At 51.6% G+C, this 24,261-nt stretch overlaps 4 protein-coding genes across 4 annotated transcripts; 1 reads left to right on the top strand and 3 right to left on the bottom strand.

The window, feature by feature from the left end:
• Positions 1-581: 581 nt before the first annotated feature.
• On the top strand, positions 582-2,329 carry TMEM205 (transmembrane protein 205). The gene is made up of 3 exons (XM_074906129.1): positions 582-1,455; positions 1,556-1,719; positions 1,945-2,329. Exons 1-3 carry the CDS (start codon positions 1,326-1,328, stop codon positions 2,242-2,244), a joined length of 594 nt encoding a protein of 197 aa, XP_074762230.1. The 5' UTR covers positions 582-1,325; the 3' UTR covers positions 2,245-2,329.
• Positions 2,330-2,501: 172 nt separating this feature from the next.
• TTC4 (tetratricopeptide repeat domain 4) lies at positions 2,502-10,189 on the bottom strand. Its single transcript, XM_074906128.1, has 10 exons — positions 10,075-10,189; positions 9,850-9,967; positions 9,552-9,713; positions 9,252-9,329; positions 8,336-8,460; positions 7,955-8,041; positions 6,829-7,043; positions 5,612-5,693; positions 4,448-4,530; positions 2,502-3,459 (listed from the first exon to the last, which is right to left on the bottom strand). The coding sequence occupies exons 1-10, from the start codon at positions 10,177-10,179 to the stop codon at positions 3,360-3,362; spliced, it is 1,155 nt and encodes a 384-aa protein (XP_074762229.1). The 5' UTR covers positions 10,180-10,189; the 3' UTR covers positions 2,502-3,359.
• Positions 10,190-11,814: 1,625 nt separating this feature from the next.
• Positions 11,815-13,466, bottom strand: PARS2 (prolyl-tRNA synthetase 2, mitochondrial). Its single transcript, XM_074908086.1, has one exon. The coding sequence runs from the start codon at positions 13,280-13,282 to the stop codon at positions 11,888-11,890; it is 1,395 nt and encodes a 464-aa protein (XP_074764187.1). The 5' UTR covers positions 13,283-13,466; the 3' UTR covers positions 11,815-11,887.
• A 1,247-nt stretch (positions 13,467-14,713) lies between these two features.
• TTC22 (tetratricopeptide repeat domain 22) lies at positions 14,714-17,743 on the bottom strand. Its single transcript, XM_074907147.1, is given in 6 exon segments — positions 14,714-14,935; positions 14,937-15,116; positions 15,677-15,829; positions 16,952-17,062; positions 17,590-17,665; positions 17,667-17,743. Coding segments are annotated over 6 exon segments (819 nt in total).
• Positions 17,744-24,261: the final 6,518 nt, after the last annotated feature.

Here is a 24,261-nt window from a genome sequence, read left to right as displayed (position 1 = left end):
GCTCTGGGGCCAATTTAGCAGTCAACCACTATTTTTCTTCGCCCCCCCCCCCCCTCCCCCCCCCCAAAAAAACCCAAAACCCTGCCAGGATGTTACACCCTTCTTTGCACAGAAGCACCCAGCTGCCTTGCTGCTCTCAGCTGCTAGTTCCTTTATGGAGGTAAACGATTTGGAGAGGCAAATCTGGGACCCTGAGAGTAGGAAGGCTCTTGGAGAGGCAAATCTGGGACCCTGGGAGCAGGAAGGCTCCGTGCCGGCTGCTCGCAGTGCCCACTGTTGCCTTCCACAGCATGATAGAGGGAACAAAACCCCACCAAAGGACCACGGCTGCCTTCCCCAGGCCCCTGCCATCGTGCAGTGCACAGGGCTGCCGGAGGACGGAGTGGGGAAGCATCCCAGAAATGCCAAGAAGCTTTCAGCAAAGCAAAGGCCACAAAGACAGCTGGGGATTTACAGGCCAGCACTCCAGGTGGGATCCAGGCACCTTCTCCAGTACGTCATGAAAAGGTTTCAAGGACCTGATTTCATAGATACCTAAATAAATACATTGGAATTGATATATAAAACCACAGTGTATATTTATCTATTTTGCAGAGGGAGAGGGATGTAATTAGATGGCAGCCTCTCTCAAGGCTGTCCCTGCTGTAATTCACGCCCCGAGGCGGCTGGCTGAGGGGAGGAGGAGGAATAAAGCAGGCAGCAGAATTGATGGGCTGCTCCCAGAAGCTTTGTTTTAATTAATTTCCAAAGCACTCCTTGTAGCAGAGCAGGCAGCTCCTTCAAAGCCTCCTTCCACCCACTGCTGCCCATGCTCGTGTCAACCCGGGGTCTGGGCCAGGGGGGTGAGCCTGGGAGCCCACCCTGCTTCTGTGAGCCCCCAGGCTTTTTGGTTAAAGTGTGCAGAAGTTGTTGCTGGCTTTAGACTGGGGACTTTTCCCTGGCCAAGAAGCCTCTTGGATGACCGCAGCGTGGGCAGGCACTTCTATTAGGGTTTTTCCTCTTCCCCTTTTTATTGACTTGCTACTTGTTCCTGCTGCCAGAGGTCAGCTGGGGCTTTGGCTGGACTTTGCTGAAAGTCCACCCAAAACGGCCGGTTACCAGGTGCTGACGCAGTGCCCCTGCCCCTAAGATATAACGGTTTGAAAATTGGGTTTGCAGCCCAGTCGTGTACACGGTGGTGGGGCTGGGAAGGGGCTGGGGCTGTGTCAGCTCCAAAGCTCTTCCCAAACAAGCAGGTTTGTGAAGTTAAACTGCTTTTGCTGGATTTAGCAAGGTGAGGGCAGCAACAGCAGTTCAGCGGTGAATTTGAGGGAGACGTGGCTGACATGGAGGGCCCTGTCCCCAGCCAGGACACCGTGCCGACCGTCACAGAGCCCTCCAACGCCATCAAAGTGCTGCACCTGGTTTTCCTCTCCACCTCCTGGGGAATGCAGATCTGGGTGACCTTCGTGGCCGGTAGGTCTCGGTCCGTGCATGCTGCCGTGGCTCTGTGCCTGCGGGGAGGCCCAGGGGAAGGGGCTTTGCCCCAGCACCTACCCGCTCTCTCCCTTTGCAGGGTTTGTGATGGGCAGCCACCTCCCTCGCCACACCTTCGGCTTCATCCAGCGCCAGCTCTTCCCCTACTACTTCCACATTGTCTCCGTTTGTGCTTTCTTCAACCTGACTCTGTTTGCCATGTACCACCCCAGCGAGCTGCTCAGTGATGAACAAACGACCCAGGTAGTCTCCTACTTTAAAACGCGAGCTGGCTGCAGTCCCAGTCCCTTCCTCCACGGGGTCCCACTCCGCTCTGCTCTGCTGAGGCTGGTTTGCAAACGATGACATAGCTCTGGTTTAAAGAAACCGGTTAGCGTCTAGATGAGCTTTGCGTGCAAGCGGGGCCGGGGGAGCAATTTAATCCACAGCAGGTGTGAGATGTTCACGGCAGGCTTTGCTCCCCTGCAGATCATCGCCTTCTTCATTTGCGTCGCCGCCTCCGTGCTGAACACGCAGTGGTTCGGGCAGGTCACCTCTGACATCGTGGCGGACATGCACCTCGTGGAGCGCAGCCACGGCCTGGGCCAGGAGGTCGGGCTGTTCACCAGGCAGTCCCACAGGCAGCTGTGTGCCTCCAACACCAGCTACCGGCAGCTGACCCGGCAGTTTACCCTCTACCATGCTCTGTCCTCCCTCTGCAACCTCTGCTGCATTGCGTGCAATGGCCTGAGCTTGTACTACGTGGCTGCTCGTCTCCCTGCCCTGTGAGAGCGGGACGCCGGTGAGGAGAAGGCTGGCTGGCCAGAACCTGCACTCTGGGAAATGGGAGCCAGCCTGCTGCCTTGCTGCAAAGTTAACCCGGAGCTCTGGAGATTAAATTTCAGCATCCTCAGATGGAGATACTTTTACTGTATTCGTGCATGGCACAGAAATTTAGCAATAGCGAAATGGAAATGATTTCTCTAAAGCTCTCTTAGCCAGCCTCCATGATCTAAGGAGTGTTTATGGCTGAACAGCTTCTCAATGCCCCGTGCGCTAGATGTGACTAGAACTGCAGTATATTTCTGCAGTCACAGAGAGATTGCAGTAGAGAAAGAAATGAGAGATTCAGAATTACTTCTAATTAAATGCTGAAAGCTAATACTGAAGTGCAGAAGAGCCTGTATGGCAGCTGTATCATTTAGTGCAATGGAAAGGGTTGTTATGTTTGGGTTTAGAATTGCTGTTTGTCATTCTCTTGTAGTATTTCACGAGGTGAGAAAAATTATTGTCTCATTTATTGGGCAGAAGTCAGTCTACTTAAAATAGACATGTTTATTTCCAGGTTCTATAGGACAATCAAGGTAGCAAAAGGGTCACTAAAAGGCAGGGCTCTGAACAAAGAGCTCTGCTTTACCCTGGCCAGCAGCAGAGCCAAGCGGTGAAAAAAGAGCAGCTGCTTAATGGCAGGCAGGAATCCGACTGCCTCCATCCCACAGCAACAGGCGGGTATCTCCCCAGAGCAGGGCTGTTAAACCCCAGCAACTACAGCCCTCCTCCAAGGAAACCAGTGAGTTTTCACAGGTAAGTAAGTACATTCCCAGCTGCTGTTGCTTCAACTGCAGCCAGCATTTGGCACGGGTTCAGGTTTATTTCAAAACCACATGCAGCCTATCATAGAGGAGACCTCCTGCGAGCCAGCTGGGTTTCTTTTTAAACAAATAATTCCCTCTGGTAAGCCCTTCATACTCCTATGCTTCTTTCCTGGAAGTTTCCCCGTGTGCCAAGATTATTTCTCCCCTGAAGTGTGCAAGGTATTTTTGTTCAAGCAGAGGTTTGCAGTCTGTAGCTGAGATAACAAACAGCAGCCTCTTGCACAGGATTCCTCGTTTCATTCTTGCTCGTTATAGTCGATGCACTTTCTTGCCAGAGAAGTACTTCTTAGAGAAGGGAGAATGCTTTACAAATGCCAAAACGGCTGGAGTCCCAGCCTTTACAAAATACCTGCAAAGATTAAAGGGAGTCCTTTGGCTTCCTGGTAGCTGGCCAAGTGTCATGCAAAGTGAGTGACTTTGGCCCAGCTCAGTAAAGACTGACCTCCCAAAGGCCGAGGATAAGCTTTTTTGCTGATTAGCAGAACCTCTCAGGCTACACACACCCGAGGAGGAGTGTTTTATGCATCAACTCTTCTCCCAACAGCTCCTTCTAATTAAAGCAGCTGTTATTCTCCCTCTGGAAGGAGGTTTCTTTTGCAACTGCCCTTACAGCCTGAAATCCGAGGGCTTATGCAGGCTGCTGAGTTTTATGGAGTGACAGTTCAGACACAGCCCGCAGCAGCAGACCCAGAGCTCTGCTCCCACTGTGGCAGAGCGAGCCCCTAGCGCCGGGCAGCAAGCAGGCTGTCTCCAGCTACCTACAACACGGTGCAAGTTAACAGCACAAGCTTTACAATAACTTTTTGGCTTCCCAAACAGCAAATTCTTCTTTCAAAATAACTGCACAACACTTTAAAGTCAGTTTCAGAGTGAAACTGTGCTGCATGCTGTGCCGGGGGCTGCTCACGCAGCATTATTAACAGTGAGAGCATTGTTAACCTTCAACATACTCTCTTTATATGCTGCTGCTTCTTTTTTTTTTTTTTTTTTTTTTTTTTTTTAAAGTAGCACTGTGTAGATGGGATCTGAAACAGCCCTTTTGTGCTGCTGCTTGTGTGTAGCTCAACCCCCTTTGCATCTCCATCCAGTCCTGGAATGAGCTGTTCATTTTTTTTGGGGAAAAAAACATATGTAAATTGCTCAAGCCAGGCACAAAATCCATGCAGTCCTACTGCTTTATACCTTCAAGAGTTAGGACTATTAAATCAGAGAAGAGTTGGGACTATTAAAGTCCAAGAGTTAGGACTATTCAATCAAAGAACAAACTGCACTTAAGGCCCAAAGCTCATACTTTTTGCCTTCATGCTCCCTCTGGACACAAACAGGTACAGCCTCACCTTTCGTGCTGCAGCACTTGTAGCAATGTGCATTCTGGGTTCAGCTTGTACATTTCTGCTCTTTCTTCATCTTCAAAATAGAGCTGAAAAAAAATTTGGAGGGTTGTTAAATACCTAAGGTACATGAAAGGCAAACTACTAAGCTGTTGACATACCATATATCAGCTAGTGATTTATCAGACTTCTGCACCTCGAACCGACTGTGTTGGATAATAATTTCAGCAATGTAGAAACTGTTTTGTGTAAATTCCAAGTCTTCCCTGTATAAACCAGTTTAGCTTCTTAATGGCAGTGGCAGCAGGAAGGCAAAATACACTGGCTGTTCCTGTGCTTTACAGAGAAGCAATCCAAACCTACAGGCTGCTTTCTAACAGGAGAAATGCAGCAATGGCATGAGCTGAACTGAGCAGGTTTAAAGATACCTGAACAAAACAGAGTAGATTTAAAAGATTTTAATCCAGCAACCATGCCTTAGACTGTACATACACACAGAGCTATAATTCCAGTTCTTAATCTGGTGAACTGAACAGCCACTGTCCTTTTGGAGCTGTCTGCTCACTGCACTAAGGGCCACACTGTTACCTGGCACACGGGACACCGAAGTGGGAAATAAAAAATAAACATATGTATCCTTCTACGTACAATTTATGAAAAATTCTCAAAACCTGCTGCAACCACAACCAACTCACATCCCACCTTTGCTAGTCTTCATAGGTATACAGTGTCTTGATGGGATTAAGTGTTGAAGTACCTCCAGTTAGTTCTGAAAATAACCTAATTTTATTAATATTATCTCATTTGTTTTGAGCAACTTTGTAACGCAGTTAGAAAACCAAGCAGCCTACCAGCTTGATGGTCTAAATCTTAATCATCATTACAAAGATGGGAATCTAAGCAATAGCTATAAATACCTTCTATCAAATACAACATAAGTCCTTCCACAAAAGAACTTTCATTTTCATTAATGAATTCTGTGCCTGTGTCAGCACATCCGGAAAATGTTTGAGTTTATAAGTGAATGTAGCTCTCCAGATCCTTATTTCACATCTGTGTATGGAAAATAGGTAACAATGCCATTGCTTTCATACACTCAAACCCGTGTATTTTCTCGCTCCAGAAAAAAACCCCACAATCCTGAAATAAAAGGAAAGTCAAACTTCTTACCTCAAGATTGCTGGGAAGGTATTTTCTTTCTAAATCCCAAGGAGGTAACTCAGCAAACATCACCATTAAATGATCAATAAACCTAAAAGCCAAAATACACTTGGTTAGCTTAGACAAAGTGTTCAGCTTCAATAATTTGTCCCGTTTCATTTTAATGATGGTAAAAATACATTAGCAAATCAGACAACAGACTTGAAAGTAAGTTTAGATCACTAGTAGTTTCTCCACCTTCAAATTCATTGCTTTCCCAATGAGACCAAGGCCCTGTTTGTAACTCACGATACTGGTTTCAAACTTGAGCAGTGCAACAGAAAACTATTTTTAACTTTTCATTTTCACACTGAAAAAGATGCCAAAATAAACGCTCTGCAAGCAGTCTAAAACTGATTTGCCTTCTACATGGTTCCACCAGCACCACGCTTCATCAGATCAGAGTGCTCAGAACATGCTTGTGTTTCTGGAGTGCTGGTGGCCAGCTTGTTCTAGGAATCCATTCTCACTTCCTTTGGTTATGAAAAGACATAGTGAACACCACCGTATAAGAACCACAACTTTACTCATCTGCTTGCACTGTAATTTTAAGTCCTAAACTACTTAGCAGATCTGAGGAATACAATACCCCCCCAAAGTTACAAATTCCAAGTTCGTTTAACACTGCAAGATCAGAAACTGAAGTTAACATGAAGAAAAGAGGAATTCCCACCTTGCCAGGCACTTGCTTATAGTCTGAAAGGTCTGCAGCGCTTCGGTCAGGCCTGCTGTAAGCCCTGTGGAAAGCTGTGGGGTCACTTCCAAGAGGTCCCTTTTGGACGTTTTTTATAATTTTTAAGTATAATCCTCCTTCCGAGACCCCATGTTTGGAGCACCTTAATGAACTTCTGAAATATGTGCATGTGGATGGGTCACTTAGTGGCCACTGGTCTAAGCTTGCCCTACAAGCCCCTTTAATCACAGTGGCTAAACACGATGTGTTTCTCTGCACTATAAACGTATCGTTGAGATTTTGGCCCTCATATTTTAAAGTGGCATTTGTAAATCATAGAATAATTTGGGTTGGAAAGATCCTCAGGAGGTCATCTAGTGCGACCAGATGCAGGGTCAGATAGGAGATTAGAAATCTGGAGCTACTTCATTAGCACAGCAGCGTTTCACTTGCTGTCTGTTCTCATCTGCTCAAACATCTCTTTATGCAAGGATGCTGCTGACACTGCGTTTACCTGGAGTTCTCATGAAAAGCTGAAATGAAATCCGTTTGCTCGTGCTCAGGGTACAGGAAGAGGACAGGCCAGTTTAAGTTGCCATCAGCATCTAAGTGCACCTTTGCTCCCGTGGCGTTGTCAGAGTGGAACCCATCTAAGGATATCTCAGCCAGGCCATCTGCTAGTTCCTCTTCTTCATTTGATGGCTCAAGAACCAGCTTGATATTTCTTTCCTGGAGAGAAGGAAGGAAAAAAAAAAGAAATAAATTACCCAATAAAAACCCAAACGGGTATGGTGGGGAGGATACGAGCAACAAATTAGCAGTCAGTAAAAGAACAAATTGTGTCATTCTTATTAATGAGTCAGCTCTTAAACATGCCATCAAAAGCTTTCCTATTGTATCAGACTTGAGTTACTGTCCTCCCAGTAGAATCCAGATCCCCAGCCAGACACCCAGCCTCCTCACAAAACAGAAGAGGAGAGGTGGGAATCCAGGAGTCCGCACGCTGAGAGAAGAGCCTGAGAAAATGCAGGGAAAAGGATGCGTCTGAAATCTCATTCCTTGGGACCTAGCAGGCCCCAAAGCACGCACTTCAGCGTGCAACTTCACGCACCCGCCCCGAGAACATCCACTCTGATTTCAGAGAGCTGAAAAAAATTCATTCTTTTCTTTGGAAAGACAACTGCAGAACAGATCCAACTTCATGTAATAGCCCAAAATATTTTAACATAGCCCAAGTATTTGCCGAGGTAGGAGAGGATCCAGGCTTAATTCCCTCCTTCACCCTACTGGACAGTTATCTTCTATCCTTCCACTGAAGTAATGCCCAACAGCAGCAGAGAAAACAAGGTTTGCTGGGCCAGTGTGATGTGACAGCCCAGCAGCCAGAGCACTTGCTTGGATGCTCAGTCCATCTCCTAACACCGGGTTTGTATTTTGCAGTAGTTGTTACTTGAAATACAGAAACCTGGGAGCTGGGGCTAGAGCCATGCCGATGAGAATCATGGGTTTAACTCAATTTTTTGTCTCTAGCCCTCAAAAGCCTGTGTATGAGAACAACCTCTTAAGAGACAAACGAGAGCTCTTTAAAAAAACAAGCCAAACAACAAAACACACAAAACCAACCCCACTCACTGACCCACCTTTATTGCTGCAAGCAAAATTTCTTTTTGACACTGCTCTTTCTTCTCCATCACCTTTGCTTTCCTTGCATCCCGCTCCTCAGCTCGCTACATGTAAGAAAAGGTCGCACCATGGTCACACACAGCAAATCAATGCCCATCACTGCTCTACCCTGCCAGCGAGGGGAGAAGTCAGTTCAGATCCCCAGAAAGGTCCCCTCCAGCTCTCTCCCCTACACATCTCAACACCACATGCTACATGGAACCACCACTCGTTCTGTTTGGGGATATTATACTACACAGAAACTTGTACAGAGAACACTTCAACCAAGGATCCCAAAGTGCTTCTTTACACAACGCAGGCAACCAGCATTGTAGATGCTAGACTGCCTTAATATTTACCTTCAATTTGTCAGCTTTAGCTCTCATCTCCACAAGCTTTTTCTCTTTTGCATCTATTCGCAAGCCCTCCTCACACCATGCTATTGCTTCAGAAAAATTCTTTAGCTCCATGTGACAGACAGCTCCTGGAAGGATTAAGATTTTAAATTTCTAGTACTGAACTCAGTATACAACTATTACACAAAGTGGCAGTTATAAAGGCAGCACTAGCCCCAGTGCTTTCAAGAGGCAAACACAGCACAAGCTACTGTCTTGTGTGGTCGTGTTCAACTGTAGACTTCCAGCAGGTCAGCTGAGAAGAAAATCGAAAATATTTCAGCAGTTCTTGTATCATTTGCTCATCTAGCCACAGAATTGAGCAGGATGATGCTAGAAGTGTCTGTTACAAGCAAAATTTTATTATTATAATTAACATTTCAGTATTTGTCTCATAAGGAAAAATAAAGTGGTGATTTCCACAGAGTGAGAAATGCTGGGGAAAAAAATACAAACCCCAAAAACTAGTGCTGTGGACAAGTTATGCAGTGCTCTACAGAAACAGGTCCAATGCCTCTCTGACAGATACAGAAGCTGAAGAGCAAAACCATTGTGTTTTTACTGAAAATCCAAAGCAGAATGCAGAGCCCTGTTTTGGGGAGAAATAGCAATAACAAAACAAGAAAAAAAATCTCTTACAGTAACTGCTTTACTTTTCAGAAATAAAGGCTGTCTGGAAACAAAGGATGAACGCACACTCACAGTAACTGAAGATTTATAAACACTGTTATTTAACACACAGAAACATGCAGTGAAACAAAGCAATATCCAACAACAGGGCTTGTAACAATAACAGCATAATCAGTAAAAGTAATGTGCAAAGCTGTTTTGAAACCATGCTCCCTGTGCTTCACACGGTAACACCTGTTTTACCTCTTACCTCTTATGATTGCTTTGAGGTGGGTGGGCTTTAGCTTTCTCGCTTGGATGGCATCATTGAGAGCAGAACGGTAGTTACCTATGAAGCAAGCAACACTGCTCAGAACTTTTCATTTATATTTAAAATCCAACCAGATCTGCAGGTGACAACATAGCTTATGCAGAGATTCTGTAACTCCTGTTTCTACAAGCACTGTGAGGCGAGTGGAGGAAGAAAGAGCAAACTAAGAGCAAGAATGAAAAGGACAGGAACCCATCAGACAGGGGAGAGCCCCCTCCCCAGCCCCGATCGGGGGGTTACCCAGGTAAAACTGTGCGGCCCCTCGGTTTGTGTGCAGCACGGCGTTCAGCTCTGGGTCCTCGCATTTCTTTTTCAGCCCCTCGGTGTAGGCGATGACAGCTCTCTTGTAGTCCCGCTCCCTGAAGTACTCGTTCCCTTCGTTCTTGTACATCCTGGCCAGTTCTGCAGGGGATGGAGGGGGAGACACAGCCATCAAAATGGGAGCGGGGTGCAGCTCCCCAGCAGCACCCCAAGCCCTCTCCCTCGGCCGGGGATGGAGGGTCAGACCGACAGACCTCCCCCAGCCCCGGCTGCCCACCTGCGGGGCCCTGCTCCTCGTCGAAGAGGAGGGACTGCAGACAGGCCAGCTCGGGCTGCCGCGCCGCGTCGATCTCGGCCGGGCACCGCTTCATGAACATGGGGATGGCCTCCAGCTCCTGCGGGCGGACACACACCGGCCCTCAGTTCAGTTCAGTTCAGTTCAGTCCGGTCCGGTCCGGCCCGGCCCGACCCGGCCCAGCGCCCTCCGGCCCCGCCGCCTCACCTCCTCCCAGGTGTCGGGGTGGAGAGCAGCCCGGTATCGCGGCGCGCTGCCGCCCGCCCCGGCCTCCGCCACGCCGCCGCTCCGGACTGCGCCGGCCTCCGCCATACTGCCGCCCCGCTCCTTCCGACCAAGCCCCGCCTCAGGCCCGGCCCAGCGCTCCTCAGGCCCGGCCCCAGCGCTCCTCAGGCCCGGCCCCAGCGCCCCTCAGGCCCGGCCCCAGCGCCCCTCAGGCCCGGCCCCAGCGCCCCTCAGGCCCGGCCCCAGCGCCCCTCAGGCCCGGCCCCAGCGCCCCTCAGGCCCGGCCCAGAGCGCCTCAGGCTCGCCCCAGCGCCCCTCAGGCCCGGCCCCAGCGCCCCTCAGGCCCGGCCCCGCACGCCTCAGGCTCGCCCCAGTGCCCCTCAGGCCCGGCCCCAGCGCCCCTCAGGCCCGGCCCCAGCGCCCCTCAGGCCCGGCCCCAGCGCCCCTCAGGCCCGGCCCCGCACGCCTCAGGCTCGCCCCAGTGCCCCTCAGGCCCGGCCCCAGCGCCCCTCAGGCTCGCCCCCAGCGCCCCTCAGGCCCGGCCCCAGCGCCCCTCAGGCCCGGCCCCAGCGCCCCTCAGGCCCGGCCCCAGCGCCCCTCAGGCCCGGCATCTTCCAGCCATCATTGTGCTGATCCTGCCGGGCACTGGGAGAAGGACGAGGTGACCTCCTCAAGTCTGGGAGCACATGGAAGGTGTGGGTCTACCCCAAAGCCCTACAGGACAGCGGCACCACTGTTGCTTGTGATCTCTAGATCTCAGACCCAGGAACTGCGGCTCAGGACAAGGCAGCTCCCTCCAAGGAGCTCCCCATCCCGCCGGGATGGCGGCAACCTGTTCCTCACGGGAGCTGCGGGGCCCAGCCAGCGCCACACTGCAGCGGGCACGTACAGGCGGGATGCCACCACACTCGGGCAGAGTTACTTACAGCCTATAAGCAACGTGCCCTGGACATGCCTCTCGCCAGGCTTCACAGGCCCCCAGATTTCATGTTTCCTTGTTATTTTTTTTTGCAACTATTTTCTACCACTCTGAGGCTGCATTCCTGAAATCACACCGTCACCACCCAAGCCCAGTAGATCCAGACATCTCACCAGCCAGAGTGACCTGTAGGACTGGGGTGCGGATGCCTGACATCTTTCTTCACCTTAATTCCTGCAGATTTGCAGCACTATGGCATTTTCAAGGTGAACAAGGATCTAGAGTTCACCATTTTGCTTTCATAAAGATTAACCTCCACCTTCACGGAGCCTGGGTGTTTCCAAAGACAAAAAGCAAATGGACAAAAAGCAAATGGACAAAAAGCAAATGGACAAAAAGCAAATGGACAAAAAGCAAATGGACAAAAAGCACCTTCCTTCCTCTCCTTCTTAAAATGCCTCCTTCCAAGAATTCAGCACTTGAAAAGGGCAAGGGAAAGCCATCCTGTCCTCCCTCTTGCAGCCTCAGGTCTTGTTTATGCTCGACAGAGGCCATATCTGCCACAGCTGGGCAGTGAGGAGCTGACCCCAGCACTCCCATGACTGCACGAGGCTACACGTGTCCCTAAAAGCAGCTCATGGGAGCCTGTAGCCAGAGGAAGAAATGTCCCCGGCCCCACTAAGGAATGTGGGCTGACCCCAGCTCAACCCCAGCACCCAGTGAGGTTGCAAGACACCGTGGTCGGCTCTGATGTGAGCTGGATTCAGCTCCACTTACCCAGAGCCAACGCCTATAACCTGCACGTCCTTGAAAAGGAACCAGGGCTGTTCAGATAAACTTAGTGCAGCAAAGATGAGAGATTCAGAGATGTGGAGTTTAAGGGACTTGCACTTTACTCAGCAACTCGATGACACCTTCCTTGGTGAGGAACAAAACCTCGCCGGCATTCTGATTCCAAACCTCAAAGACTGGGGGGTCCTCGCTAACCCTCTTCCCAGCTATGACCACATAGGGGTAACCCAGCTTGTTGGCGTCCTTTAGCCTTTTGCCAACGGTCAGCTGTGTCCTGTCATCCAGCACCGAGTCGCCGGCAAGGTGCGGCAGCGCTTCAGCGAGGTCGTCGTACACCCGCTCCAGCAGTGTGGCTCCCTCCTCCTCCTCCTCCTTGCTGCCTCTCTTGGGGGGAATGAAGCAGAGCTGGTAGGGTGCGATGAGGCTCGGCCAACGGATGCTGTCCTCTGTAGAGAGCACCTCGATGGAAGCTGCCAGGATGCGAGTGATGCCCAGGCCATAACAACCCATTTCTGCCAGCTGGGGTTTGTTCTCGGGGGAGTAGAAGACAGCATTAGAGACGGAGGAGTACTTGGTGCCCAGATAAAACGTGTGTCCTACTTCGATCCCTTTGGTCTGGGTGAGTTTTTCTCCGCATGTGGGGCAAGACGTTTGCTCCCCGTTTAACGTTTCCATGTTGGCTGCAAAATGTCTGGCTGGGCACAGCACCAGTCTGTCCTCACCGATGTCTGCCGGGAGCTGGAACTCGTGGGACACGGTGCCGCCGATGCTGCCTGTGGCCGCCTGCACTTTGACATAGGGAAGGCCCAGGCGGTCAAAGAGGCTGCAGTAAGCGTCACACACCAGGTCGTAGGTGTGCTGAGCTGCCTCTTTGGAGGTGTCGAAGGTGTACATGTCCTTCATGTAAAACTCCCGGCTGCGCAGCAAGCCGAAGCGGGGCTTGGGTTCATCCCGAAACTTCCTGGTCACCTGGTAGAGGCGCAGTGGGAGCTGCTTGTAGGACAGGTTGCTCTGAGCAGCCACCAGCTCCGTCACCGCCTCCTCGTGCGTGGGGCCCAGGCAGTAGTCCTTGCCGTGCCGGTCGGCCAGCCGGAAGAGCTCCGGCCCCATCCCGTCCCAGCGGCCGCTGGCGCGCCACAGCTCCGCCGAGCTCAGGCAGGGCATGTTCAGCTTCTGCCCCGCCACCGCCTGCATCTCCTCGTCCACCACCCTGACGAGCTTCTCCATGGCGCGCACGGTGGGCGGCAGGTAGTGGTAGCAGCCGGGGCTGGCGGGGTGGATGAGCCCCGCTTGCAGCATCAGCTTCTGGCTGCGGCAGGTGGGCTCCCCGGCCCTGCCGTCCCACCCCGCCTCGCCGCCCGCCTGCAGGTTGAGGGGCTGGAAGAGCTGCGAGAGCAGCAGCCGCCGCGGCCCGTCCGAGTGCCGGAGCCTGCAGCCGCGCAGCGCCGGGAGCCTCCACCGCCTCAGGAAGGCCTCCATGGCGGGGCCGCGGCCCGCGCGGGGGGAGCGGCAGCAGCACCGGACGGGGTGTGGGTGTGGGGGGGGTGTTGGGGAGGGCGGTGAGTGCCGACCCCCGCACGGCGGGGACCTCCCCGGCCCGCGCTCCGGGGGACACGCACCCGCGGCCCCGCGCTGCGGGACGGGCAGACACACCCGCACACCCGCGTGTACACACGCCCCGCCCCGCCGCGCCGGCACAACCAATGGGAACCGCAGCCCGCTGTCACGTGCGGGAAGCCGCCCTCCGCTCACCGGAAGTCCGTCTCTATGGTTCCGCCGGCGGTAGGAGGGGGCCGGGCGCCACCTGGCGGGCGGGCGGTGCGGCAGTCCGCCGCGGGGTGACCCTGTGACCGAAACTCCCAACCGCGAAACCCCCAAACCGAAGGGTAGCTTAGAAAGCCGACACTGGTGTATTGCAGCGCCGGGTGCATGGGGGATTTCTCCTCCTAAGGTGCGCACCAACAGGGCTTCCCACACTGTATTTACCCACAAAACTTGCAGAGTTAGTAATTTTCCAAGCCCATCCTCTCTAGGATGACTGGTTAGTAATTCACACACGATGATAATACTGCTGACACAATACTTCTACGCATGCTCAGGGGAAGGGTCTTCACCTAGGCAAGGGTCTTCTTGACCTATAGGCGTGATTTTTTGTATTATAATGAGGGAAATTCAGCTAAGGATACATGGACATTGAGTGTACTTGCCAAGTTGGCAATGTACCCTCTTCAAGGTCTAATGGCTCCGCGATGTCCTTGCTCAAAGGCAGCTATCTACTCGTTCTTCTGATTAGGGATGCCTTTGGCTTTAACATATACAAAGAGCATCTTTCCTGACCTAAGTATAATATTTCTATGTTGTTCTAAAAGTTTAACCTTCAACAACCCCACGGGACGTGTGGGGTCACTTGCTGTCTCCCACCCAGCGCGGGCTGCAGCACCCCCGTAGTTGCGCTGAGCTCCTGTGGCTGGATTGTGTGGAAGTGGGTGGGCATCCTTAGGGTGGGCACAGGAGCTGAGGTGGGCTTGTCAGAGGGGGACGTCACTTGCTCAGGCGTCAAGAGAACACACCACCCCACAGCAAGAGCAGGAGCAGGAGCCCTTTGGCTCCCAGCTCGGCCATCCTGGGGCTGGGGACATGGTGGAAGCAGGGGACACCCTAGGCTCTCTGCTGCCTACCCAGGACGGGAGCCGGAGGGACCTCAGCAGGCAGCCAGCCATGGGCAGGGGGTAGCAGTGGATGGCCACCAGTGCCAGGGGCAGCAGAGAAAGAACAGGGCTCTTACAGGGCTAACACCACAAGGGATCTGTCTGTTGCTTTTTAATTAACAAGGTTTTAGAAAACTCCAAAGATCCCGACAGCTCATGAGAGAGACAGCCACTCTGCAGAACTTGCTGCCACCCCCATGACTCAGAGGGACAGTGACCTCTCCTTCATCCTGCCCTTGGGAGAATCGACCTTCATCATCTCAAACAGCAACTTCACCAGCTTCATTCTCCCCCAAGCAGCCATGGCTTTGCAGAGCTGGATCACCTCCGGCATGTGGTTGCAGCAGACCGCCCTCAGCTCCTGCTGCAGGCGCTGCCCTGGGAATTCCTCCTCAGCTTTCTTAACCTGCCGCTCCACCTCCTGCATCCGTATTTTCTGTCTTCAGCTTCATCTGACCAAAGAGCACGAGCAATGGCTCTGGGAGGCACTGCAGGCTCTTGGTGAAGCCTGCATTGTCCAGATCAATGGCCCACTTGAAGCACTCATTGGTGAGTGTTTCCTGGCTTTTAAGCCACAGTCGTTTTCCCCTGAAGAGCTGCAGTTCAGGTCAAACTCCATGGTTTTGCGCAGGGGTTTCATCCACCAGGAACAGTTCTTGCACAGCATCCACCCTCATGTAATAGTAAAAAATAGTAAATAGAGGTGGGGCAGGACAAAATGGGACTGTCAGGAGAAAAGAGAGACCAATGGTTACCTCTGAGGATTACATTCTCCATCAGACTCTGGGGAGAGGAGTAGTAGAGTGTGGCTGACCTGCTCTCAGCACCATGTACATAGTGTACACGTGGGGATGGATTCCTGCTCCCACCCTTGTGTCTAATGTCACCCAGTGGCTCTTCACTCCCGTAAGCTCTCCGAATTCACCCCCAGCTAAGGCTGATGTTAACCGTAGCAATTCCTCCATTCCCTGTTCTTGCCTTCAGCCATGCTGCACCCCTCCATCTCCCTCACACCTAACTAGATCCGGGACCAACAGGAGGGAGAGGCAGCTGACGGCCTCCCTCAGTCTTTGTGGTCTAACTTCAGGGCTGAGAGTTAATGAAAACCTGGGGACACTGCAAGGAACTCCCTGGGATCTCAAGGGTATGATGTGCCCATCCTCACCTGGCCCGTGTCCAGGTTTGTGCTCAGGTATGCACAAACCTTGAGGACCCTTTCGAGGTCATTTTTCACATGCATGAGCTTTCTCCTGTCAGGCACCGGGCCCTGTCCCATCTTGGCATGTTCCAGATCTTGCAGATACATCTTCACGTGGATCTGGAGACCAGAGGAAACTCATCAGCTTGTGCCTAGTTGCATGATGGATGATGAAATGATACGAGTACAAACCACTAACATGCCTCAGGTCAGCTCCTTGGCCATGCCAAGCTACATCAGAGAGCTAGGCCAGCTTGCCCAGCGCCAGCACCCATCTCCAAAGCGTGACCCCAGGCTGGCTTGTGGTTAGCAGTACTGGGAAAGGTGGTGCAAGCCCCTGAGATGTTGCTCATCCTGTTGACCTTGGCTGTAAATCTGGTTCCCGGTGATCATGGGGTCCTTGAATATGAGGTCAAGACACGGGAGCAGCATGCCCTGACGTGTTTAGAGGTTGAACCATTTGGCCATAGGAATGCGCCTGAAGAAGGGCTGAGAAATCAAAAAAAGCCTTTTTCTGATGTTGTTGCAGCTTTCTCCAGTCCAGTCTGGCAGGCAGACATCACCCGGCACCCAGTGACCACCTCCATGCTGCACTCCTCAGCCTCCTGACTCGAGCTCAGAGGAAGTTCAACATCTCTGAAGAGCAGTTGTAAGCACGTATTAAAGTACTCCACTAAAGGAGATTTCACTTTCCTGATCCTCATTTTATGAGCAGTTAAATAATCCTGTTTAAATATAAGGAAGTAAGAATGAGTATTTAAAAGTAGGATTTAAAGAAATCTTCATGATTCTTCTATAATAAGAGATATTCACTAATGCGCACTCCTGTTTACTGGAGGCTGGAAATGGGCAAAATCAGGGGATTAAAGAGCACATTTTTGATGCTCCTGAGTGTTTTAGGAGCATTACAGTCATTAAACAGTCGATCCAGTTCCTCAAGGTGACTCTGTATCCTGTGAAATGTTGCCCAGAGGGACCTGGGGAAGTCCCTCAGCAGCTCACTGCCAGAGCCCGGATCAGGCCCAGATTTCCTGGCTTCAAGGTAGAAACTTCACTCCCAGACCAGCCTTCACCGGTTTTGTCAGGTAATTACTTCTCCCTATGTGTTTCTCACCACAATTAAGCAACGCAATTGCTGTCTGGGAGAAGCATGGTGGCTGTCTCAGAGTCTGGAGGAGGAGGAGGACAAGTCCCTGTGGGAAGGGGGACCTGCCCACTCCTCAGACACCCAGCACACAGGACATCCAGTGACATATTCCATACCCCTTTGGCCATCTCCTGCTTGCCCAGGGTGTGGAAGATTTTCGCCAGGCAGTTCAGGACGGGAGGGTTATCTTTCACTGTTTCTACTGCCTGTTCGAGCCACAGAAGTGAAACATGTTTCCGTCAGTGCCGTACAGTTGCCTGCTGTGCTGATCAAAGGCACAAAACCATCTTGGATTGATTTGCTGGGGCAGTGTTGGAACTGGGAGGGTTTAAGGTCGCACAAGAGACACAGTCTGTGGGGAAAGCTGGTATCTCTTATTGAATCACCAGACAGGACTGAACGCGGGGCTAAGCTCGGGGGTTATGTGCCTGAAAGCATGTCTGTGCTCCTTATTTTTTCCAGCTGTGCTGGGGGAATCTAATAAAGGTACTGCTGTCCCCGCAGCCTTTCACAGAACTGCTGCTTTGCCCAGGGCTGATTTATGCCACTGGGGCTAAACGTGTGGCCTGGGAGGGGTATGCTCTGTACAGTGGCAGAACTGAGGGTATCAGCTCCACCTGGGGCCTTCCCTCTTCTCCCTGGGGGGTTTCCAGGAGGAAGAGCACTGAGGATGGGGGGAAGGTGAATGAAGGATGGAAATCAGTCCCTGGCACACCAGCATTGGGTATAGCACCTTGCCAAACCAATCGAGGGGGTCAGTCTCAGAAAAGCCACAGTCCTGGATCCCCGTCGGGATGGTGGAAAATGTTTCTTTCCAGCAGCATCCCCAGGTAGCACCAGGCCACGGATAGGGAAGAGAAGTCAGGATAGGTGAGAGGCCAAGTCATTCAGTGGCCAAACCTCTCACCATCCTGTGGAGGATTTGCAGTTTGGGCTTGGGGGCTCAGCACAAAGAGGTGGCACATCCCAACTGAGCCTGGACATGCTCTTATGCAGTTTGTAGGGCCCATGAGCACACAACATTATCTCACACACCTGGCTGACTCACTTGCCCAAGTACTTTCATTCCCTCCAGTGACATCACTATAACTGCACGACTGCAGGACAATGTTTTTATGCCCAGTGAAGCAGTAGTTGGAAGTTTGTCTTAAACTCACCCCTTGGGAAGCTACTGGGGGATATAAAGTTACTGCACATCCCCTGTACCCTGGCAGCTACCCAAAGTGCAGGCACTCCCAGGTAACCTTTGGGTGCTTTCAGACAGCTTCTCCTGAACAGACAACACTTTTGAAAATAAACAACACTGGTGAAAATATAGTCATTAAATCAATCAGAAAATTGTGTATCGTCATCTGAGGTTCAGGGTGACCTTGGATGTGGTGCTGGATGCATTATACCATGAGTTACGCATGTGTAGGGACCAGAGGGGGGTTTTACACAGATGGGTTTGGGGGCCCCCTCCTGCTGAAATAATCTGGTTCTCCTACCTCTGCAGTGAGTGTTGGAGGAGCTGATGACTTGTCGCAGAATCACAGAATCATCTCGGTTGGAAAAGCCCTTGAAGCTCCTCCAGCCCAACCTTTAACCTCCCCCTGACCATTCCCAACTCCCCCAGATCCCTCAGCGCTGGCTCAGCCCGACTCTTCAACCCTCCCAGGGATGGGGACTCCCCCCCTGCCCTGGGCAGCCCATTCCAACGCCCAACAACCCCTTCTGCACAGAAATCCTTCCTCAGAGCCAGCCTGACCCTGCCCTGGGCAGCTTGAGGCCATTCCCTCGGGGTCTGGCGCTGGGGCCTTGGCTCCAGAGACTCATCCCCCCTCCCTGCCCCCTCCTGGCAGGGAGTTGCAGAGGGCCAGGAGGTCTCCCCTCAGCCTCCTCTTCTCCAGACTGAACCCCCCCAGTTCCCCCAGCCGCTCCCCAGCAGACCTGTGCTCCAGACCCTGCCCCAGCTCCGTTGCCCTTCTCTGGCCACGCTCGAGTCATTCAATGGCCTTTTTGGGGTGAGGGGCCCAAAACTGAACCCACTCATCGAGGGGCGGCCTCCCCAGTGCCGAGCCCAGGGCTCAGATCCCTTCCCTGTCCCTGCTGGCCACGCTATTGCTGACACAAGCCAGGATGCCATTGGCCTTCTTGGCCACCTGGGCACACTCTGGCTCATTATCAACACCCCAGGTCCCTCTCTGACTGGCAGCTGTCCAGCCGCTCCTCCCCAAGCCTGTAGCGCTGCTGGGGGTTGTTGTGGCCCAAGTGCAGAACCCAGCATTTTTCTCTCTCCACTGATTATCAAGGAAATCTAGTCACCTTGGCCACATGCCCATCCTTTAGAGAGGAGATGAGTCCCTCTCTGGGTGCTGTTGTTCTTGACCAGAACAGGTTGCTAAAGAATAAAACATGAATAAAGGCCCATAGCCCAGCATCCTGCCAGGTCAAGGGAACGGTGCCCGCTGCTCACAGCAGCACACTGAGCACCCACCGCTGAGCATGCACTGCCCATGGGCAGCTGAACTTGCCTGGTGCTGAGCAGAGGGGCAGGAGCTCAGCAGTGACCGTGTTATCGCTGCCTGCATCCTCAGGCCCTTGCCATTTTCAAAGGATGCTCAGACAACCCTTCCCATTAGTTTTGCTCTGCATCAGCTGCAAGCAAGCGGATGCACTTCATGGATGAGAGCAGCTATATTTGAGTCTTTTTATGTGCCAGGAGCTCCTTGTATCCTCCCAGAAAGTCCTATTCTGCTGCTTAAAAGCCACTTTCTCCTCTAGAAGCATCATCAGCACATTGCAGAGGCAGTGTAGGTAGGAGCCCTTCCCTTAGTACCCATCCCCGGAGCTGTGTTCATCTTGGCAGCTTCCCCATGGAGAACCAGAACAAAGCCCAAAGGCATCAAAGCAAACAAAGCTTTAGTCTGAAATAGTCCACCTTGGCTAAGGCTGAGGAGCAGGCTTCCACATGGCTCCTCGCCTTTATCCAGCTGAGTGGGGAACAGGCAACTTGAAAGAGATGGAGGATGAAGACATCTTCATAATTGCTGGGGAACCTTACAGATTACATGGCAGTGAGGCAGTTGTGACAGGGCAGCCCTTCACTACAGCTGGCAGCAGGCGACTGGTGAATGTGCTCAAGCCTGCAGAGCTAACTGATTTCTCTGTGGACTGCTGTGATGAGAGGAACTGCTCATGAAGGGGACTGGCCAGGCTGACACCAATTAGTGTGTCTTCTCCTTCCTCCCCTGCAATATAGGCTCACTTTGGTTCAGATATCACATCATCACAGAATGGTTTGGGTTGGAAGGGACTTTAAAGACCATCTAGTTCCAGCCCCCTGCCATGGGCAGGGACACCTTGCACCAGCCCAAGTTGCCCAAAGCCCCGTCCAACCTGGCCTTGAACCCTTCCAGGGAGGGGGCAGCCACAGCTGCTCTGGGCAACCTGTGCCAGGGCCTCACCCCCCTCACAGGGAAGAATTTCTTTCTTTTATCTGATCTGTATCAGTTTAAAGCTGTTATCCCTCATCCTATCCCTACTCCCCTGATCAAGAGTCCCTCCCCCTTTCCTGCAGCCCCTTTCAGCCCTGGGAGGCCGCTCTAAGGTCTCCCCGGAGCCTTCTCTTCTCCAGCTGAACCCCCCAACTCTTTCAGCCTGTCCTCACAGGGGAGGTGCTCCAGCCCCCCAATCATCTTCATGGCCTCCTCTGGACCCACGAGAGCAGATCCATGTCTGTCTGATTTTTTAAGGCCTCAAGCTGCACCAGGGGAGGTTCAGATTGGATATTAGGAACAATTTCTTCACTGAAAGGGTTGTCAAACACTGGAACAAGCTGCCCTGGGGGTATTTAAAAGACTGTAGATGTGGTGCCTAGGGACATGGTTTAGTGGTGGACTTGGCAGTGATAGGCTAACGGTTGTATTTGATGATCTTAAAGGTCTTTTCCAGCCGAAATGTTTCTATGATTCTATGACTTTTTGTGACTGAAGGCCTGGCCATGTAAAGGCACTACCAGGTTTTGCCCCACCCGCATCCCCCAAGCTACCTTTGAATGAGGAATCACATGGGACCTTCTCCTTCCAGAACACTGTAGGTGTTGGTCACTGCAACATCACTGAGCATGAAAAATACCCTCAGAACATCAGATACCAGTCCCTGTACTGGTGTGATGCACAGCAGTACCTGAGCAACTTGACGCGGGATGCCCATTTTCTCTAAGTCTGACAGACACGGAGCCTGTAAGTGGTTTCACACTGTCTTGCAGGAGAAAACATCTTGAGCAGCTCCCGGGAGACTGAGTGCATGTTACTGACACTACAGCTGATGTGAAATGGGATGTCCGTGGAGTTACAGCACTGGATCAGGACCGTGAAACACTCTCCAGCCCCACCACAGGTTTTCTCTGCGGACAGTGAGGTTGGCATTGCTGCACTTCTCCCCTCCCAGGAAAGTGAGGAGACCTTCATGCTTCTGCACTGTGCAGGGGTAGTGGGAGGGTTAAAGAACTCCTGGCTCTCAAGGCCCTTCACAGAAGCTAAGGTGGGTGTTGTTGTATCTTGTGAAATGCAGTTTGCCTGCAGCGGAGGCGTAGGTAGATAGAGGAGGCAGTCTGGGAAGGAACTGGGAGGCAGATGGATAATCAGGCTGCCCGGGCTCATTCCCAGTGCTGGCACTGGACTGCTCAATGGTCCTGAACAAAAAAGCACCTTCTCAGGCTGTGCCCTGGCTTACCCAGCTGAGGAAGGAAGACAACAAGGCACTTTCACTGCAAAGGGCTTTGAAATCGCCAGCGTGAAAACCCTGTAAAGCAGTTAGGAACTGTAGTAATGAGAGAGCTCCGGATAGCCCTCCGCTCTCCCCTGTGCTTGTGGCCAAGATTAGCAAACTGCAGCGGTGGCACTGGGGGCTGACAGCTCTGCAGAGGGCTTTCTTCATCTCCAGAGAGTAGTTAGAAATCGGTCTGGGCTGAATGGAACTCGGCAGCTTTCAGTGGGGCAGCCAGAAGTTATCTGTCCTATGGTGGAGAAAGCACAATGAAATCTGGCTGTCAGTATTGCCCAGCTTTGTTAATCTTGAAGTTCCAGTTGGAATAAAATATATAAATCTGAACAGTGAGCAGGACTTGAATTCAGACGCATCTCTCTGATTAGCTCTGGCTCCAAAATCACTTTTCAAGTTACAGCTGTGCTTTTGAGGGAATAGCCAGGCTTTTAACAGCTCTGTTCACCTCCATGCTCGTTAAGACTAACGAGATTAATCCAGCCAATAATTTGAGCCCGCTGAATCACATCCTCTTTCCACGGTGAACGTCTCAAGCCTGTTGCTAAAAACAACCGGAGTGATTTGATTTCTGTTCCACGTTGTCCAGATACCTCTGAAGAAATCAGTTTTCCAAACATAAGATGATGCTGGGAAGCCCAAATCGGTGAATAAACAGCAGAATGTGCCAGCGGATGAGATGGGGTAGATGAAAATACAGCATGCTGGCACGCAAGTCAAGAGAGAGGAAACAACTCAAGTCCTGTTTGGGGGTAATAAAACGCTTTTAAACAATCAGTGGTCTTTTCTGTCAAGTAATTCATTATTTCCACCTTGGCCTTTATAAAAGTGACACACTTAAGAAGAGTTTGCCAGATCCCGCCCGTCCTCCGAAGGAAGCTCTGCCAGCATGCACAGCTCACTCGGTGTGAAACAGAGTGTGAATCCTTTTAAACGATCCTGCTTGAAGAAGTGGCACGTACCTGTTACAGGCACAGTGATGTTACCACAGCTGAATAGCCTCGGGTCCACCAGTACCACTACACGGAGAGCTGGGTCTGAGTAAGAGCTACTACAGCAAAGGAGAGTAGTTAGGCTGTTGGAAACTGCCTACGGACCTGTGCTGTGCCAGCTTTAAAGCAGTTGCATGCAAGGGTCATCATCGCAAGCTGTAACGTACAGCTTCACATGAATAAACAATGCAGATGTTTATAAGCAGCTGGAGGGAATTAGGGGGAATTCAGTGTGATCGTTCCAAATTTTGTAGGATATATTAAAATATAGAGGCAACGGAGAAAGTGAAATGGGTAGAGAGCTGTATCAGTGTGTCGTGGTTTTAGCCCAGAGGGCAACAGCACCACGCAGCTGATCGGGTGGGCTCACTCACTCCTTCTTCCCCAGGGATGGGGAGGAGAAAATACAACAAAAGGCTCAGGGATGCAGGCAAGGACGAGGAGGGATGGCTCACCCATTATGGTCAGGGGCAAAAGACAGACTCATTAGGGGAAGAAAAAGAATATCAATTTAATTTGAACACCACCACTACTTAATTTACTAATCTGAGTAGGACAGTGAGAAGCATTACCACATCTTAAAAACACCTTCCCCCACCCCTCCCTTCTTCCTGAGCTCAGCTTTGCTCCTGATTTCTCTACCTCCTCGCTGCAGCAGTGCAGGGGTTGTGGTCAGTTCATCACGTGTTGTCTCTGCCGCTCCTTCCTCCTCCTCAGGGCAGGGCTCCGCACACTCCTCCCCTGCTCCAGCGTGGGGTCCCTGCCATGGAGACAGTCCTCCATGAGCTTCTCTGAGGTGAATCCTTCCCAGGGGCTGCAGCTCTTCTTCATACATTACAACTCAGAGTCTCGGCCGTCTTGGGGTGCAGCCCCTGCTCCGCCGTGGGGTCCTCCACAGGCTGCAGGTGGGGCTCTGCTCTGGCACTCCCCTTCCTCCTTCCACCAACCTGGGTGTTTGCAGAAATGTCTCCCTCACAACTCCTCACTCCTCCTCTCAGGTTCCCTTTTTTAAATATCAGAGGCCTGGCCAATGTCGCTAACTGGCTTGGGTCTGGCCAGAGGTGGGTGACTTGGAGCAGGGGGACCTTCTAGAAGCTTCTTACTGCTGTAAGCTCCTCCCCTGCTACCAAAAACCCCACCACACAAACCCTGCACGCAACGGTAACAAAGGGTGGCCATAAACTGGTGAATAGGGTTTCATGTTGGTTTTGGATTTTTAGTTTTAAAAGGTAGAAAAAGGGATGAGCATAGCCTGTGAATCCAATTTTCTTTGTTTTCTTTTGAATTCAGTTTGGATAAAAGTTGTGTCCAGGACTTCTGCGTCAGCAGATAAATTTATAAATGTAATGACATTTTGAAACGAAGTTGAAAGTGTACTGGTTCACTTAGAGTTAAGCTTTATGAAGTCTCATACTAGTGTTTTGACCAGACTGCAATAATTAAATCTAGGTGTAATTACATGTTAGCTGTGGCTGATTAAATATGCTAATTAATCTGCAATTATCCTTTGGTGGGGGAGATAACTGAACACAGGTAAAACTGGAGTGATGTAAAGAAATCCTGATTATTATTCCGGAGAGGCAAACAAAGGGAGGTCTCTGAAGAGAAATACCCGGGCTGTGGTGTGGGTGAGCACAGGCTGCGCAGAT

This window comes from Athene noctua, chromosome 5 (assembly GCF_965140245.1).
Source record: "Athene noctua chromosome 5, bAthNoc1.hap1.1, whole genome shotgun sequence".
Taxonomy (NCBI): domain Eukaryota; kingdom Metazoa; phylum Chordata; class Aves; order Strigiformes; family Strigidae; genus Athene; species Athene noctua.
This window is presented reverse-complemented; position numbering and strand designations above follow the sequence as displayed.

Bases quoted from the DNA above. Each gene is read 5' to 3' on its own strand.
- TMEM205 (XM_074906129.1), top strand. From the start codon at position 1,326: ATGGAGGGCCCTGTCCCCAGCCAGGACACCGTGCCGACCGTCACAGAG. The intron at 1,456-1,555 runs GTAGGTCTCGGT...CTCCCTTTGCAG, and splicing joins CTGGGTGACCTTCGTGGCCG to GGTTTGTGATGGGCAGCCAC. The intron at 1,720-1,944 runs GTAGTCTCCTAC...GCTCCCCTGCAG, and splicing joins GTGATGAACAAACGACCCAG to ATCATCGCCTTCTTCATTTG.
- TTC4 (XM_074906128.1), bottom strand. From the start codon at position 10,179: ATGGCGGAGGCCGGCGCAGTCCGGAGCGGCGGCGTGGCGGAGGCCGGG. The intron at 5,694-6,828 runs GTAAACGCAGTG...TTTGGCTTTTAG, and splicing joins GCTTTTCATGAGAACTCCAG to GTTTATTGATCATTTAATGG. The intron at 3,460-4,447 runs GTGAGGCTGTAC...TAATCTTTGCAG, and splicing joins CAAGTGCTGCAGCACGAAAG to GTATTTTGTAAAGGCTGGGA.
- PARS2 (XM_074908086.1), bottom strand. From the start codon at position 13,282: ATGGAGGCCTTCCTGAGGCGGTGGAGGCTCCCGGCGCTGCGCGGCTGC.